We start from the raw sequence: 14,273 nt of genomic DNA on the forward strand, positions 1-14,273 counted from the left end.
CCAGGAGTGCTCTCCAGGGTGAGCACAGCCTCAGGGGGCAGAGTGGACTAGAACAGCAGCTGAGCTCAGCGGGGAAGGGAGAGACTTCGATGGCTTTGTGAGGATTTAGTCCCAAGACCAGAGGTCACCGAGTGGCTTGGAGATGTGTTTAAATTTTTTTTTTTTTAATACAGAGCCACAGGAGGATCACTGTGAGTTCGGCCTGGACTACATAGACCCTGGCTCAAAAAAATTCACATGCTGGGAGTGGTGGCACACACCTGTAATCCCAGCACTCAGTAGGCTGAGGCAGGAGGATCACTGTGAGTTCGAGACCAGCCTGGGCTACAAAGTGAGTTCCAGGCCAGCCTGAACTGCACAGTGAGACCCTGTCTCAAAAAGACAAAAAAGGGCTGGGAATATAGCTCAGTGGCACAAGCACCTGTCTGGCAAGCGCAAGGTCCTGAGTTTGATTCCCAGTACCAAAAATGGAAATTTAAAAAAAAAAAGACAACAAAATTCACATCTCTATATGAGTTTTATATTTATATATATATGGAGTCCACCAAAAGTATGCACAGTTCAGGAAAAGAAAAACATATAAATATATTAGTACTAAATTTACTTGCCTCTGGCCTCTACAGTTACAAGAGGTGCTCAAAGTGGTGGCCATTAGCTTCCAGACATTTTTCTTTTCCTGAGGTGCGAATACATTTTTTGGTGGACTCTATATATCTAGGTATATACGTTGTTGACAGCATTAAAAAATCGAATTTTACAGAAAAACTTTGGATGACAGGCTTCTCCTGAATAATCCGAACCTGCCCCCGTGAGACCCCTTCCTGAAGCTGAGGCGGGGCTGCGCCCCATCTGTCCCTTCGCCATGGTCTCCCTAGTGCCCCACCCCATGCCCACCCCAGGGAGCCGCCCTATGCCCTGCTCCGGGTGCACATCCGGCCTTGTCCTGCCGCGCTCAGACGCTAGGTGGCGACTTCCGCTCTTCCTGGTCATCAGACTGGCCAAGGCGGGTTTTCTGAGCAAAGGACTCGGGAACATCCAGGGTGTCCCTGTTCTACGCTCAGGGCTTCCAGCTGCAGTGCACGGTGGCCACTGCAAAGTCGCTGGGCCAGCAGGGCCCGGCAGTGAGGTGTAGAGGGACCGGCTCCTAGCCTTGGGCTCCTGAGGTCTGAGCAGCCTCAGCCCGTCCGAGCACCAGTCCCAGTCTGAACCGTAGTTGTGGTCCATTTGCAGGTTGTCTGGCCCAGAGTGACAGTGCAGAGGCTGGCGGAGCCCGGACACTCCCAGCCCCTCCGGGTCCCCAGCCAGTCCTAGAAAGGCTGCATCACGGGCCACAGTGAGGCCTCCCGACTGCACAGCAGGGTCCGTGGGCCCTTAGGTGAGGGAGACAGCTGGGAGGGCAGGGAAGAGAGGCCGAGCAGGGTTGGCTCCCTCCGAAGCTGGGAGCCCTTAGCCTGGGGCAGGGAGCGGGAGCCAGTCACAGCCCCCCGACACACTCTGCCGAGGCTCAGAGCGGCAGCGATGGTTCTCAGACCCTCTCCTTGACAGCAGCAGCAAGACAGCCTGGCCTTTAGCCCCAGCTGCTCAGGCGGCCAGGAGAAGGAAAACCTGTCACCCACAAAGGACACGGGAGGCCTCGTTGGGCTGGGCACATGGCTCAGTGGTAAAGGGCATGCCTAGTTCCATCCCAGTCCCAAAAAGAGAAGGGGGAAGGGAGGAAAGAGGAAGGGAAGAAGGAAGGAGACAGAGGAGGGGAGAAGAAAGTCCAGCCTCAGCCCTAGGTGCGGCCCCTCCTGGCCCAGACAGTGGCCGTGGGCATCTGTGACGCCTGGCAGGGGCTTGATCTACGTTACATGGGAGTGTTTACCCAGAAACCAGCAGGTGCACAGAGCGGGGCTCCCCTGCTCCAAGCCCCTAGCCGGTGGCCAGACACCTGGCTTTCCCTGTCCAGGATGAACATTCAGCAGAGCTGAGGCCAAGTCCCACATGTCCGCAGGCTGGGCCGTCAGCTCAGAGCAAGTATGCCTGCCGGGTGGTCCAAGACCCATGAGGCCAGGCACACCCACCTACCCAGGGCTCGGTTTCGGCCTCTGTGAAGTGGAAGCGAGTCACTGCAACCTGGAGTCGGGGCAGTTAGTAAAAGTGCCCTGTTCACCAAAGCCCTGCCGAGCTGAGTCATCTCCACTTTCCTCGCCCGCAGTTCCGCCCAGCCAGCCTGGCCACCCCTGCCCTGCCCTTTACCTTGCTGCTTTTGGAACTCCTGCATGTGTGTGACCACTGCCCGCCCACCAGGCTTCTGACTCAGAGTCACCCCAGCCTTTGGATCCTGTCTGTGTCTGGTTCAAGAATGCAAGTTGGTTTCCCCAGGGTAACAACTGACTAGCAGATCATGGGCAGTTGTCTGCAGCTTTGGGCTGACTCAGGGTGAAGTGATGCAATCGATTAGTAATGTCTGCTGAGGCCAGGAAGGGGAGGGGAGCTCACCAGCTATTTAGGTGCCATCTTTGTACCCATTATGATCCCACCAGTGCCGGATGTGGGGCTGCCTAATGCAGCTTCACTGCCGCATCTTGGCCACAATGCCAGCACATGCTGCCAGTTTCCTCCTACTTGAGCAGGATCCCAGTATCCTGGATGGACACCATGTGCCCATGAGCCCATGTGCTACCTAGTGGACTCCTGAGTAGTAATCAGGGAGGTGGCCGTGAGCCCTGAGACCTCCCTGGGCTCTGGAAGTGCACACTTGTCCCAGATCTGAAGTCTGTCCACGGCTCACACGGTTCCCCCAGCCTCACCCAGAAGTCTCTTCCGGGAAGCTTTCTTGAGGCAGGTGCCCCCTCCCACGTGCCCCATAGCACTGCACGTGTCTCCATTCACACACTGGACCTACGTCCCTGCCCTGCCCAGATGGCCAGATCCTGTGAGCATCCGGGTCCCCTGCTCATCCCCAGCCCCCGGTTTACTAGCCCCGTATGACAGGGGCCATGGTCTTACCCAGACTGAAGGCACTATGAAACACACACGTGTGCATGTCCAAAAACACCCCTGAGTGTCCCCAGCTGCTCTGAGGGGCTCCTGGAGGGCTGGACGCACTCAGGAGTCACTCCCAGGTTGTGCCCACCTGTGGCCGGATGCTTGGTGGCCTAGGGGAGCAGCTCTTTCCATCAGTGACTGCCACACACACACACACACACACACACACACACCCGGCTGGCTTTGAGAGGAAATAGAACCTACTGCGGGCTCTTCCCTCATAAATACAGACCATGCCCTGCCTCACCCTTCTCTGCACAAACAGGGCGGGCAGGGGCACTTAGCAAGATCGTATCCAAGTTTCAAGGACATGGGCACAACTGCCACGGGAAGGTGCTTCTCAACCCTGCTGAGCACCCAGATTCTTACTGGGGTCCGGGGTTCCAGCCATGGGCAAGTGGCTGCACCCCTGGGAACTAGAGCCGTTGTCACCCACGGACTCTGAGCGAGGAGGAGAGCCCATCGCCCTTAGCCCTTTCTGGAGGATTTTCTCTTTAAATCTTCCCTTCTGGCCCCAGAATGCAGCCCCTGCTGTGGGGGAGCTCTTCTCTTCCAGAGCTCCAGTGAGCACGTTTGGCTCAGGCTGAACTTTGCCCCCCACCCCCACCCCTGCTAACAAACAATAGATGTGGAAGCACTCGCCCCACCTCCTCTGAGTGTGACTGTTTTTGGAGCAGCACCCTTGCGATGTGATTAGTGAGGATGAGGTGTGCCGCATGAGTGGACCCCAACGCCACGCAGTGGGGATATGGAGAGAAGATGGCCGTGTGGCCCAGGACAGGGGTGGTATGGCCAAAGGTGGCCAGAGAATCATCAGGAGCTGGGGAGAGGCAAGGTGGCACTTCCTACCGGACTGCCACCTTGCAGTGTAATAGCCATTGTCACCCGTGTCTGTAATCCCAGTACTTTGGGAGGCTGAGGCAGGACAATCACTACAGATTTGAGGCCATCCTGGATTATATGGCAATACTGTCTCTAAACACAAAAATACAAACAAAAACTAGCCATCATTTTGGACTGCCCAGAGCGTGAGTGTGTCTACACAATGAGCATCACTCCCAATAAATGTCTCCCAGGAGAGTGAAGCCCCAGGCAGGCAGGAGGCAGGACCATGACTAGCATTTACCGGTTTCCAACTTGCGCCAGGCTCGGTGCTCTGTGGGCTGGGCCGGTGGGAGCTGGTTTTTCTCAGCCCCCTGATGGGGAAAGTTCACTTCGAACCCCTGGGTTCCACAGGCTGAGGCTGAAGGAGATGAATAGCTGTCCAAGTCCCCGGTGGGGTCCGAGCCCAGTGCTTAACCACGACAGGGAGACCGAGGGATGTGCGCATGTGCGAGTGCGTAGGTAGCTAAACATCAATAGATTATCCAGAGCCACTCACACCTGCATCTCAGTGACCTGGAAGGCGGAGCCCAGGAGGGGAGACCAGCCCCGGCAACAGGGTGAGACCCCGCTGTATCAGAAAAGGAGGAAAGCGTTTACCCATTTCCTTTTTATCACATTTACCATTTCCTTCTTATCACATCCCCATATTTTCCAAACCCAAATATAGAATATTCCATTTGAAAGGATTTTTTAATTTGGGAATTGAGATATGTGAAAACAAAGGAACAACTTTTTAAAAATTAAAAATACACAGTCAATTTTTTTTAAAAATGTCATGTTAAACATTGCTGGTAGCGGGACATGGTGGTGAATGCCTGTAATCCCAGCACTCGGGAGGCTGAGGCAGGAGGATCGTGGCAAGTTCCAGGCCACCCTGGGCTACAAAGTGAGCTCAAGGCCAGCCTGAACTGCATAGCGAGACTCTGTCTCAAAAAGACAAAAAAGCCAGGCATAGTGGCGCACACCTGTAATCCCAGCACTCAGGAGGCTGAGGCAGGAGGATCGCTGTGAATTTAAGGCCAGCTTGGGCTGCACAGTGAGACCTTGTCTCAAAAAAAAAAAAATTTTTTTAAAAGAATATAACTTATCACAGGCTCTTAGATTAACCAAGGGATGTCAAAGTAGAAGACAGGGAAGCTGAAGGGGAAGTGGAGAGACAGTGGCGTGAGGAACTGGCCTGGACACTTCGGCTTTGAATCTGGAGGAAGGAGCCACTAGCCACAGAATGTGGGCAGCCTCTGGAAACTGGGGAAGAAATAGCCCCTGTGCTGGATTCCAGCCCTGAGAGGCCCATCAAGGACACCTGACTTCCGGATCGGTAATGTAACAAATGCGTGCTATTGTCCGCCTCTGCACTCATAGTCACTTATGACAGCAGCGACAGACAGCCACGAACAGAGAGAGGAATGCAAACAGACAGAGGGCAGCCTGTGCTGCTTGGAAGATGCCTGCAAATTCTTGCACTCCCTTCAAAAGGGGGAGCTCACTTCCCTTCTGGAGTGTGGGCTGGAATCAGTGCTTCATCCGACTAATAAAATAACAAAGGAAGGCCTAAGGGACCGTGTGCGATGCCTGATACTGGGTCACATGCTCTGTCCTGAAAGGAACAACTGGAGGAAGCAGGCTCTGAAGCCGGGGGACATTCCCCATGTGCATGCTGGCTCGGAGGGGCACGTTGGCTTAGGCAGCGCCACATCAACAGGCCGCACCAACTTTGCTTTGTTTTTTGAGACAGGGTCTCACTGCGTAGTTCAGGCTGGCCTTGAGCTCACTGTGATTCCCCTGCCTCAGCCTCCCAAACACTAGGATCACAGGTGTGTGCTACCATACCCGGCCACACCAAGTGATTGAAAATGATTCATTTTTTTCTCTTTCCTCACCAATTAGAGTGATTGGATAAATGATTTGTTTTGCAATGCATGTTACTTCTAAGTAGTTTTAGAATATACTTATTTAGAGAACAATTTATTTCTGCCTGGCTTAGATTCTTGTACTGGTTAACTACTTAACCTTCACTCCTTTCCAAGTGGCCCGCCCCGCTTCCTTGCCTTCTGGGGACAGTGATCTCCATGCAGAGAATGCCTGGGGCTGCCAGGCCACCACAGCCTCTGCGCATTTTGGGGAGAAGGGGTCCCCAGGGCAGCTTCCAAGCGATGAGAACTGTTTGTGATGCAGGAATCTGCAGAATGGTGTCCGGACTCCCTGGAGCTTGGCCGGCCTGTGCCACCGCGGCCCCCAGCACGGACACACAGCGCTGGTGTCACCCCGGGCCCTGGAGGCTGAGCCTGGCCGTGTTCCAGGTGCTGAAGCCCTGAGCCCGGGCTGGGTCTGCTGTCCAGGCCGTGTGTGGGTGACCATCTCCAGGAGGCCCCTGACGGCTCCCAGGGGGTTTGTCCACGGTGACCGAATGACCCCTTCGGCCAAATGCAGTTCCTGCCGCTTGCCCCTTGCCATCAGCGTCCAGGTGTCCCCGGTGGTGGATGTCAAGGGCACGCGTCACGGTTCCAGGCAGCAGAGCACAGCAACGGACACAAGCTGAGCCACGTCCCTGGCCCCCGGCCATGTGCTGAGCAGGGCTGCCTGACCGGCCTGCCTGGCCACCCCTGTGGCTGCACCAGGATGCCGAGCTTTTGCCAGGGACATTCTAGAAGTCAAGGCCCCAGGCCCAGGGCTCCAGCTCGCAGGTACGGGAAGGGCTCTGTAACTTGTAGAAGGGCAGGAAGGCCTGCTGGGTGGAGACCTTGAGTTTTCAGAAAGCGCAGTGCTGGGCCCTAGGTCAAGAAGTGGGACAGCAAGCAGAGCCGGCCACCCTTCCCACGGGAAAAGGCGGCCGTGTGTGCGGGCGCGAGGGCTGCAGCGCACACCTGTGCCTGTGCAGACCCGGGGACAAGCGGACGTGGACCCCAGTGAGGGAAAGGAGGGCCAGGCAGGCTGGGCGAGAGGTCCGGAGCTGCCTGTCCTCCCTGGAGAGTGGCTTCCCTCGGCAGGCAGGCGGCGAGGTGGGTGCAGTGCTGCAGAAGCCAGTGCCGGGGGGCACCCAACGCCCTGCCGGCCACCAGGAGCCCTCCGCTTGGCCTTCTTCTACACCACGATCCGCCTTTCCAGGCACAAGCGATTTAGATCAGTCCCAAACTGCCACTGAACGGCCGTGTGACCCAGGAGCCACCAATCAGATGTGACACACAGCCCAGCAAGGAGTCCCGAGGAGGCAGGTGACCCAGTGGGCCCAACAGTTGACACGGGTTACGTCCCAGTGGGGCAAGACGAGCACCTAACTCACTGCTCTTTTCTGATTCTCTCTTCTCAGCCCAAATCAATCAGCAATTTGCACCTGCTGGGCAGAGAAAACCTCACTGATATGAAATGTTGCAGGCCTGAGGGGCTTTTTGTTTTGTTTCGGTGTCTGTTTTGAGACAGGGTTTCACCCCGAAGCCCAAGCTGGCCTTGAACTCGCAGTGATCCCCGGCCTCAGCGCCGGTGCTAGGGTCGCAGGTGTGCGCCACATGCCTGGCAAACCAGTAACATAAAAGATGTGAAAATAAATGTTCTCACACAAAGGAACAATTATTTGTTACTAGTTTTGTGTGGTGGTGGAGGTTGAACTCAGGGCCTCATGGATGCCAGGCAAGCTCTACCCGCGAGCATCCCAGCCTCTTACTTTTATTCTGACACACAGTCTTGCTAAATTACCCGGGTTGCCCTCAAATTTTCAATCCCCCTGCCTCAACGTCCCATGTAGCTGGGACTACAGGCATGTGCTACGCTGCCCAGTTTAACAAATGTCTTTTTTTTTTTTTTTGGCTTTTCTCCAGTACCGGGAACCAAACTCACGACCTTGCGCTTGCCAGGCAGGCGCTTTGCCGCTGAGCTAAATCCCCAGCCCCAACAAATGTCTTAAAAAGAGTTTGAGATCACATAATTTATACACTTCTTTTGCAAATAAGCCTAACTTACTAATGTTTTAATAAAACAACTACTCCTTTCTGTGTCTTAAGGGTTAAACTAGGTTACATCTTCTACTTGGGCGTGCTCTTCCTAGGTCTACCCAGGTTTACCGAGCAAGCGAGCTAGCATCACTACGCGGAGCCTTCCTGCGCTGCCAGTTGCTGGAGACCCCTGCAGTGGCTCCCAATCTCCTGCCTGGATTAAGGCTCACGGCAGGAAAGGAAAGAGAGCTAGAGACAAAGTAGAAGGGCACAGCGGGATGGGGACCACGAGTTGCTCCCCAGGAACGAAAGGCCCTGAATCTCCCGTGAACACCGTTTTATCAGCCAGTGCAGGGGAGGGGTAGGGTGCCTGCCCTGGAACAGCACAAAGGCAGTGGTAGAAAGGGCAAGCTTAACATCATAAAGGGAACAGCCAAGACGCACCCCCACACCCGGTGCTAATCTCAGGGAAGGAGAGGAAGGCGACTTCCGCATTCCAAAACCAGCCCGTGAGGCAGGCAGGGCACCTAGGACAGATACTATTTACAAGTCGTGGTCCCCGACACATCGCCTCTACTCAATGTTTAAAGTTGTGAAAAATGTAAATTTGACTAATTTGAATCACTACTCTGACAAACTATATTTACAGTAATTTTGTTCTCAGCAGGTCAACTGCAAATAGTCCCAGTACCTTAGGGAACACAAGCTTGGCTGGCGAGGGGCGCAGCTCCAGTGGCAGGGCACGTGCTGCATCCTCAGTTCAATCCCGAGCACAAAACGACAGAATAAACAAAAACACGGACTAACTCAAAACTGCATCAATAGATATTCTAAGACAAAATACTAAAATATTAATTACAAGGATAATTTTGAGTTTATGTGTTTTTTACCTCTTTATACAATACTGAAAGGCAGAAATGAAAAACTTTGATGTTTTAATTTTTGAGACGGTCTCACCAGGTAGTCCAGGCTGAACTTAAAACACTGTAGCCCAGGGTTTCCTCAAATTCAAAGTGATCCTCCTGCTTCAGCCTCCCAAGCACTGGGATTACAAGTGTACACCACTATTATAGAACAGCTAAATTAGATAGAAATTAATATACAGGCTGGTGCATGCAGTTGGGGGGGGTGACCAGAACATCTGGACCGATACTCTCCTCCTTTCGCCATGTACCCTTGCTACATGTCTCGTTTCCCCACTGGGTCAGTGTCAGTCAGGTAACTATACTCGTAGCCCCACAGGTCGATGGCGGTTTGACCCATGCTGTGTGTGACTTTGCTGTATAAGTTCCCTGATGAGGGCCCCCCTCGGGAGCCTCCTGCAAATCCAGGACTGTTCTTCTTACTGCCAATAAAACTCTCCTAACTCCCTCCCTTGGTTCTCTGCTACAGGAACTCGGCACGGCTGACATCTCACAGGTTGGGGTTATATTTTTCCTCTATCACCGGCATAGCAGGCTGGAAAGGAAAAACTTTAAACAAGCCAAATCTAAGAGTTTCGCGGAGCCAAGAATGATCCCAGACTTAGTCGGGCCCCGGAACCAGAAAAGCCCGTAAGCACTGCGGTCAGTAACTATGCAAAGAAGTGGCAGCGAGGCGGAGGCGGCTGGAACTGAGCAAGGTGTTCCGGCTCCGCAGTCAGCAGCCCTCCTCCGTCACCGACACCCGGCTGCCGGGACTGGCTGGGATCATGGCTGCAACAGCACACTCCTCTGCGAGGTTTTCATCAGCTTACGGGGCACTGAGGTTGCAGTGCCTCGGCAGTGTGGCAGCACCCTCAGGCCAAATTTAGCTTCCACACAGGTGGGTCTGTCGTGTCATTTTCGCCACCCCGAAAGGGATGTGCAAAGACAGAGTTGGAAGTTTGCAGAAAGGAACTGTACTTGCGCGCTCAAAGCCGGCTAATGTTTGATGTATTTATTTTTACAAGATTTTCAAAAAGAAGTTTAGACACGAAACAAGAATTTGACCATTTCTGTTAAAATGACATAATTTTCCTGGTTATAAAAGAGCTAAAGTTGTTACCTCCTATGTTTACTTTAAATCATTTTCTCTTTAGCTAAATGGGGTGGCCAGGTATTGTTTCCCAGTAACCCAGGATCTTTTCATTTATTTATTTAGTCTTTTTGAGACAGGGTCTCACTAAGCAGTTCAGGCTGGCTTTGAGCTCAGTTTGTAGCCTAGGCTTGCCTCGAACTCCAAACAGTCCTCCTGCCTCAGCCTCCTTAGTGCTGGTAACTCATGATCTTAAGTGAACTCTCTGGGCAGGGTGGGTATTTCTGCCTTGTTTAAATCAAAACCTAAACAGACTTTTCATACCTAAAACTTTTTTTTTTTTTCTGGTACCAGGAATCAAACTCACAACCTTGTGCTTGCCAGGCAGGCGCTGTGCCGCTAAGCTAAATTCCTAGCCCCCTAGAACTGTCTTTGAGGCTTCCACATGGCCGAGAGAAATTGAAGCATTTGAGGTGCTCAAAGTGATTTAGTCTCTCAGATATGTGACTGAATGAATTCACTAAGCCTTGTCAGATGAGAAGAGACGCTTTTATGGTGCTGACACAAGCTTCCCAGAAGCTGTGCTACAGAAACTGCTGGAGACAGCCGTGCGTAATGAACCGCACCTGCAATCCCAGCACTCGGGAGGCTGAGGCAGGAGGATGGCTCTGAGTTCAAGGCAAGCCTGGGCTACCTAGCAAAAATTCACCTCATAAATAAATAAATACCTGGGAGTACAAAGTGAGTTCAAGGCCAACCTGAACTACACAGTAAGATGCTGTTTCACACATACATACACAGATACAAACTGCTGGAGAGCTCGTCATGGCCTGGTTGTCCCGAGAGGCCTCTGCTCACCATGGACCTGGTGCTGCTTTGCCTGAAACTAAACAAAAGCAGCACAATGCCATCAGTAATAATTAGTCTTTGAAACGTTAACTTGCTTGCAGCTTTACTTTTTTAATCTGAATCTACCATCTTCTAGACTAGTGGTTTTCAATTGGGGATCCACTCCCCTCATCTACAGTTTCATTAAAATACCTGTACATGTTTTTGGTTTAATCTATATTTACTGAATTGCTTCCTGGATGTTCTTAATACATTCTTGGTGTGAAATTAAAAATACAAAAAGCAACAGATCCCGGACCTGGGGCTGTCACTCAGTGGTAGAGCACACACTTAGGATACGTGAGGTCCTTTCCTCGCCTATGTGACAATATGTGAGGTTTGATCCCCAATATCAAAAAATATCTGGGGAAAAAAGAAAACAGATCCAGATGCAGTTAGACTTGAGGGCCGGAGCGGGGAGGGTGTATCTTATAAGGGGAGCCCTTGCCTGGCACACTGAGGCCCTGGATTTCATGCCCACTGCTGGCACTAAAACCACGAGGAGAACAAGTACCTCCAAGCTTAGGCAAGGGAGACTTTGTTGTTGTTTTTCTGGTACCGGGAACTGAACTCACGACCTCGCGCTTGCCAGGCAGGCGCTGTGCCGCTGAGCTAAATCCCCAGCCCCAGGGAAACTTTTTCTTTACAGAAAGGAATAAATAAGTAGAAGGAGAGAAGCTGAGCCAAACATTTTTATTTTGCTCCTATTGATCAGCAAGGACAAAGCAGTTCAGCCAGGCATTCATGAGGCACAGAATGGAACATCCGAGGTTTTGAGTGTGATGTGAGGGTCACAGGTAAACCAGGGGCGTCTAAGGAGTCCTGCGCAGGTGACAAGGGAAAGATCTATATACGTGAAGAGAAAACAGTCTCCAGGTCACGCAGAGAAGCTGTTTCCTGGGACCAAGTTCCCACGACGGCAGGGCTTAGGTAAGGTGTGTTCTAACTGCACACTTGGTATACTCATGATCTGTCTTAGGACTGCTATTTACATTTGGGGGGGTTATATTTTATAATATTTTTTTCCTGAAAAGATTACTTTTTCTTTTTTGTAAATTAGATGGAATCCCAGTCTTAAAAAAACCCCAAAACTTTTTACAGTACTAGGGATTGAACACAGGGAGCCCTCTGTGCGTGCTAAGCAAGCTCTCTGTCACCTACATCCCCCACATCTTTTAAGACATTATTTTTATATTTTGCCTGAAACTTCCGATTGACTTTATCTTTTGTGTGCCCCAAAAACTGATTCTGTCAGTTGCATTGTCTCGTAACGAATTCTCATCAGATCTTCCACTTCTGATAATTCACAGTATTTGAACCACAGTCATTTGAAGTCTTTTGCCATCTACAGATATGCTGTTTTACTCTGACGCTTCTCTGATGAAGAGTAACCTTTCTTTGAGATTACTTTTCATCAAGATGAAGGCGACCGAGGAGGAAAATTGTTTTGACAGGCCACTATGCACGTCCATCCTGGTGATCAGGTTCTGGCTCTCGTACCTCTTTGGACACTGCAGGTGACATATGACAACTGTTTTGTCTGCTGGCGGTCTGACTGCCTTCCTCTCACTCTGGCAAAGCGAGCTTGGGTACCTGTGTGTACTGGATTGGATGCTGTCGCCTTGCCCAAACTGTCAACTTGTACAAAATTTCAATTCTCCCCACTATAGTCAGTATCTGCTATAATCTTCCAAATAACGTTTCCAATTTTTCTACCTCCTGCTTAACTCACCATCACCAGACTAAAACCTGGCCATCTAGATGTGCGTCAGGGCTCCATCTGCCTTACATAGTCCTTTCTCCAGGACCTGCAGAACCCTGTGATGGACACAGACCTCAAGGGCCCATCATCCCCACAGACCATGCGGGGCTGGACCTCTCCCAGGAAAACCCACTGTCAGGGCCACCAAGAGGCCCAGCGAGATGCTCAGATACGCACGTCTATGTGAGCAGAACCAACAGTGCACACCACCGAGTGTGGACACCCAGTTCAGGGGCTTCCGGAGCCCAATAAGCTGGGCTGCATAACTAAAAGGTTTTCTTCCGTTGCTGCTTGGAACTGGTTACCCTCAGGGTTCGATTCCTGGCTCCACCTGAATCCAGCCTTCTATGTTAATATCCTCTTCTTCACTTTGATCATCCCCTTGTAAGATGCCTGATCCCAGGACTCTAAAACAACTGCCCACTGCCACCACCTCTCACTAGATGGGTCTCCTGATTCTGCGAAGACAGCACCAGCAACAGTCCTGGACGATTGTTTCGTAGCCCCTGTTGCCTCCTAAGTTGATGGTCACTTGGGAGCTGTTCAAAGATGGACGATACTCATCCTGAACAAAAGGGGGGGTTGGGGATGATGAACTTTGCTTCAGCCCTATGTCCCCCAAAACAACACTAGCTTTGAACTGCCCCACCCAGCCCGTGTTCCAGGAAACAGCTGCTAGTCTGCTCAACCCTGGCACCACCCTGCCCTGGCACCAACCACGATAAGGCTGGTTTCCCTCCTTCAGCGGGACTTCCACAGGACTTGGGGATGACACAGATGGTTCTCTTGTCTGACTGCCTCTGTAAGATCCCCGGCCCCCTGCTGTATTAATCACTTTCTCATTGCTGGGAAAAATACCTGCCATCTACCACTTAGAGGCGGTTTCCTCTGGCTCAGTTTATTGTGAAGGGTTCAGTCTTCAGCCAGCTGAAAGGGCGCACTGGAATAGCTGGGAAGGAGAGCAGGGCGGGGCTGGGGCAGCACCGTGCCCTTCAGGTCACACGCCAGTGACCAGTGTCTTCCAGCAGGCCCCTCTCCTAACAGCAGGCTCCGTGCGAATGCCTCAGAGGGCTACACCGCGGGAGAACGCAGCGCCGGGACCAGTCACCTCCCCCAGACCCCCGGTGAGTGCAAGACTTTTGGGGGACACCTGTGTCCGTACCGTAACACCTTCTTTTTCTGGGACGTCCTCCTTGGTGGATGTTCTCCCTCTCAGCGAAGGGCTTCTCTTCAGTTGTCCTGGGCATTTTGTCTTCATGGCAGTTTCCGACATTCCAGGTGGAGGGCCAACCCTAGCTTTGCTTTCAACACAGGAACAATGTGAACGCTTTCCTAGGCTGAGGCAAAAGCGCCAGTGAGGGAAGCGGAAGAGCACAGATGAGAAGAGACTGGGTCAGCTTGTGCGCGCGCGGCGAAGGGCAGGCGCCGGGCCAGCTCCTAAGACACACTTACAAATCTCAGCGTCCCTCAGAGCTTGCAGCCAAGGGAGGTGATGTGCAAAGAACAGAAATAACCACAACGTGAACACAGGAGTATTACGCTGTGCTGCGTCAGCTACACTGCCACCTTCCAGGCTGAGACTGTACTCTGGCCGCGGCGCCGCACAGCTTGGTCCCAGGTGCTCGGGAGACGGACGCAATGAGTCTGGGACCAGCTCCGGCGGCACAGCAAGAGCAACAAAAGCTGTGGAATTTCACTTGGGGCAAGGGAGGCAACTGAAGGGCAAGGGAGCGAGCACATCAGGCAGGGAGAAGTGGGAACGGCGATCGATCACGGAGGCAGAGCTG

General features: G+C 52.4%; 1 protein-coding gene across 10 annotated transcripts in view; it reads right to left on the reverse strand.

Moving 5' to 3' along the window:
- Window positions 1-10,577: 10,577 nt before the first annotated feature.
- Window positions 10,578-14,273, reverse strand: part of Kansl3 (KAT8 regulatory NSL complex subunit 3) — a 60,563-nt gene continuing 56,867 nt past the window's right edge. For 7 of the 10 annotated variants that reach the window (XM_013522715.1, XM_013522721.1, XM_013522719.1 and 4 more), the window contains one exon: window positions 11,399-13,818. In XM_013522715.1, coding sequence (XP_013378169.1) covers window positions 13,741-13,818 — 78 coding nt within the window. In that variant the 3' untranslated portion in view covers window positions 11,399-13,740. Of the gene's footprint in view, window positions 10,723-11,398; window positions 13,819-14,273 lie in introns of those variants that run through there. The other 3 variants (XR_001237010.1, XR_001237009.1, XM_013522717.1) reach the window with 3 other exon arrangements.

The sequence above is a fragment of the Chinchilla lanigera genome, unplaced genomic scaffold, assembly GCF_000276665.1.
Source record: "Chinchilla lanigera isolate Chin_1 unplaced genomic scaffold, ChiLan1.0 scaffold00069, whole genome shotgun sequence".
Taxonomy (NCBI): Eukaryota; Metazoa; Chordata; class Mammalia; order Rodentia; family Chinchillidae; genus Chinchilla; species Chinchilla lanigera.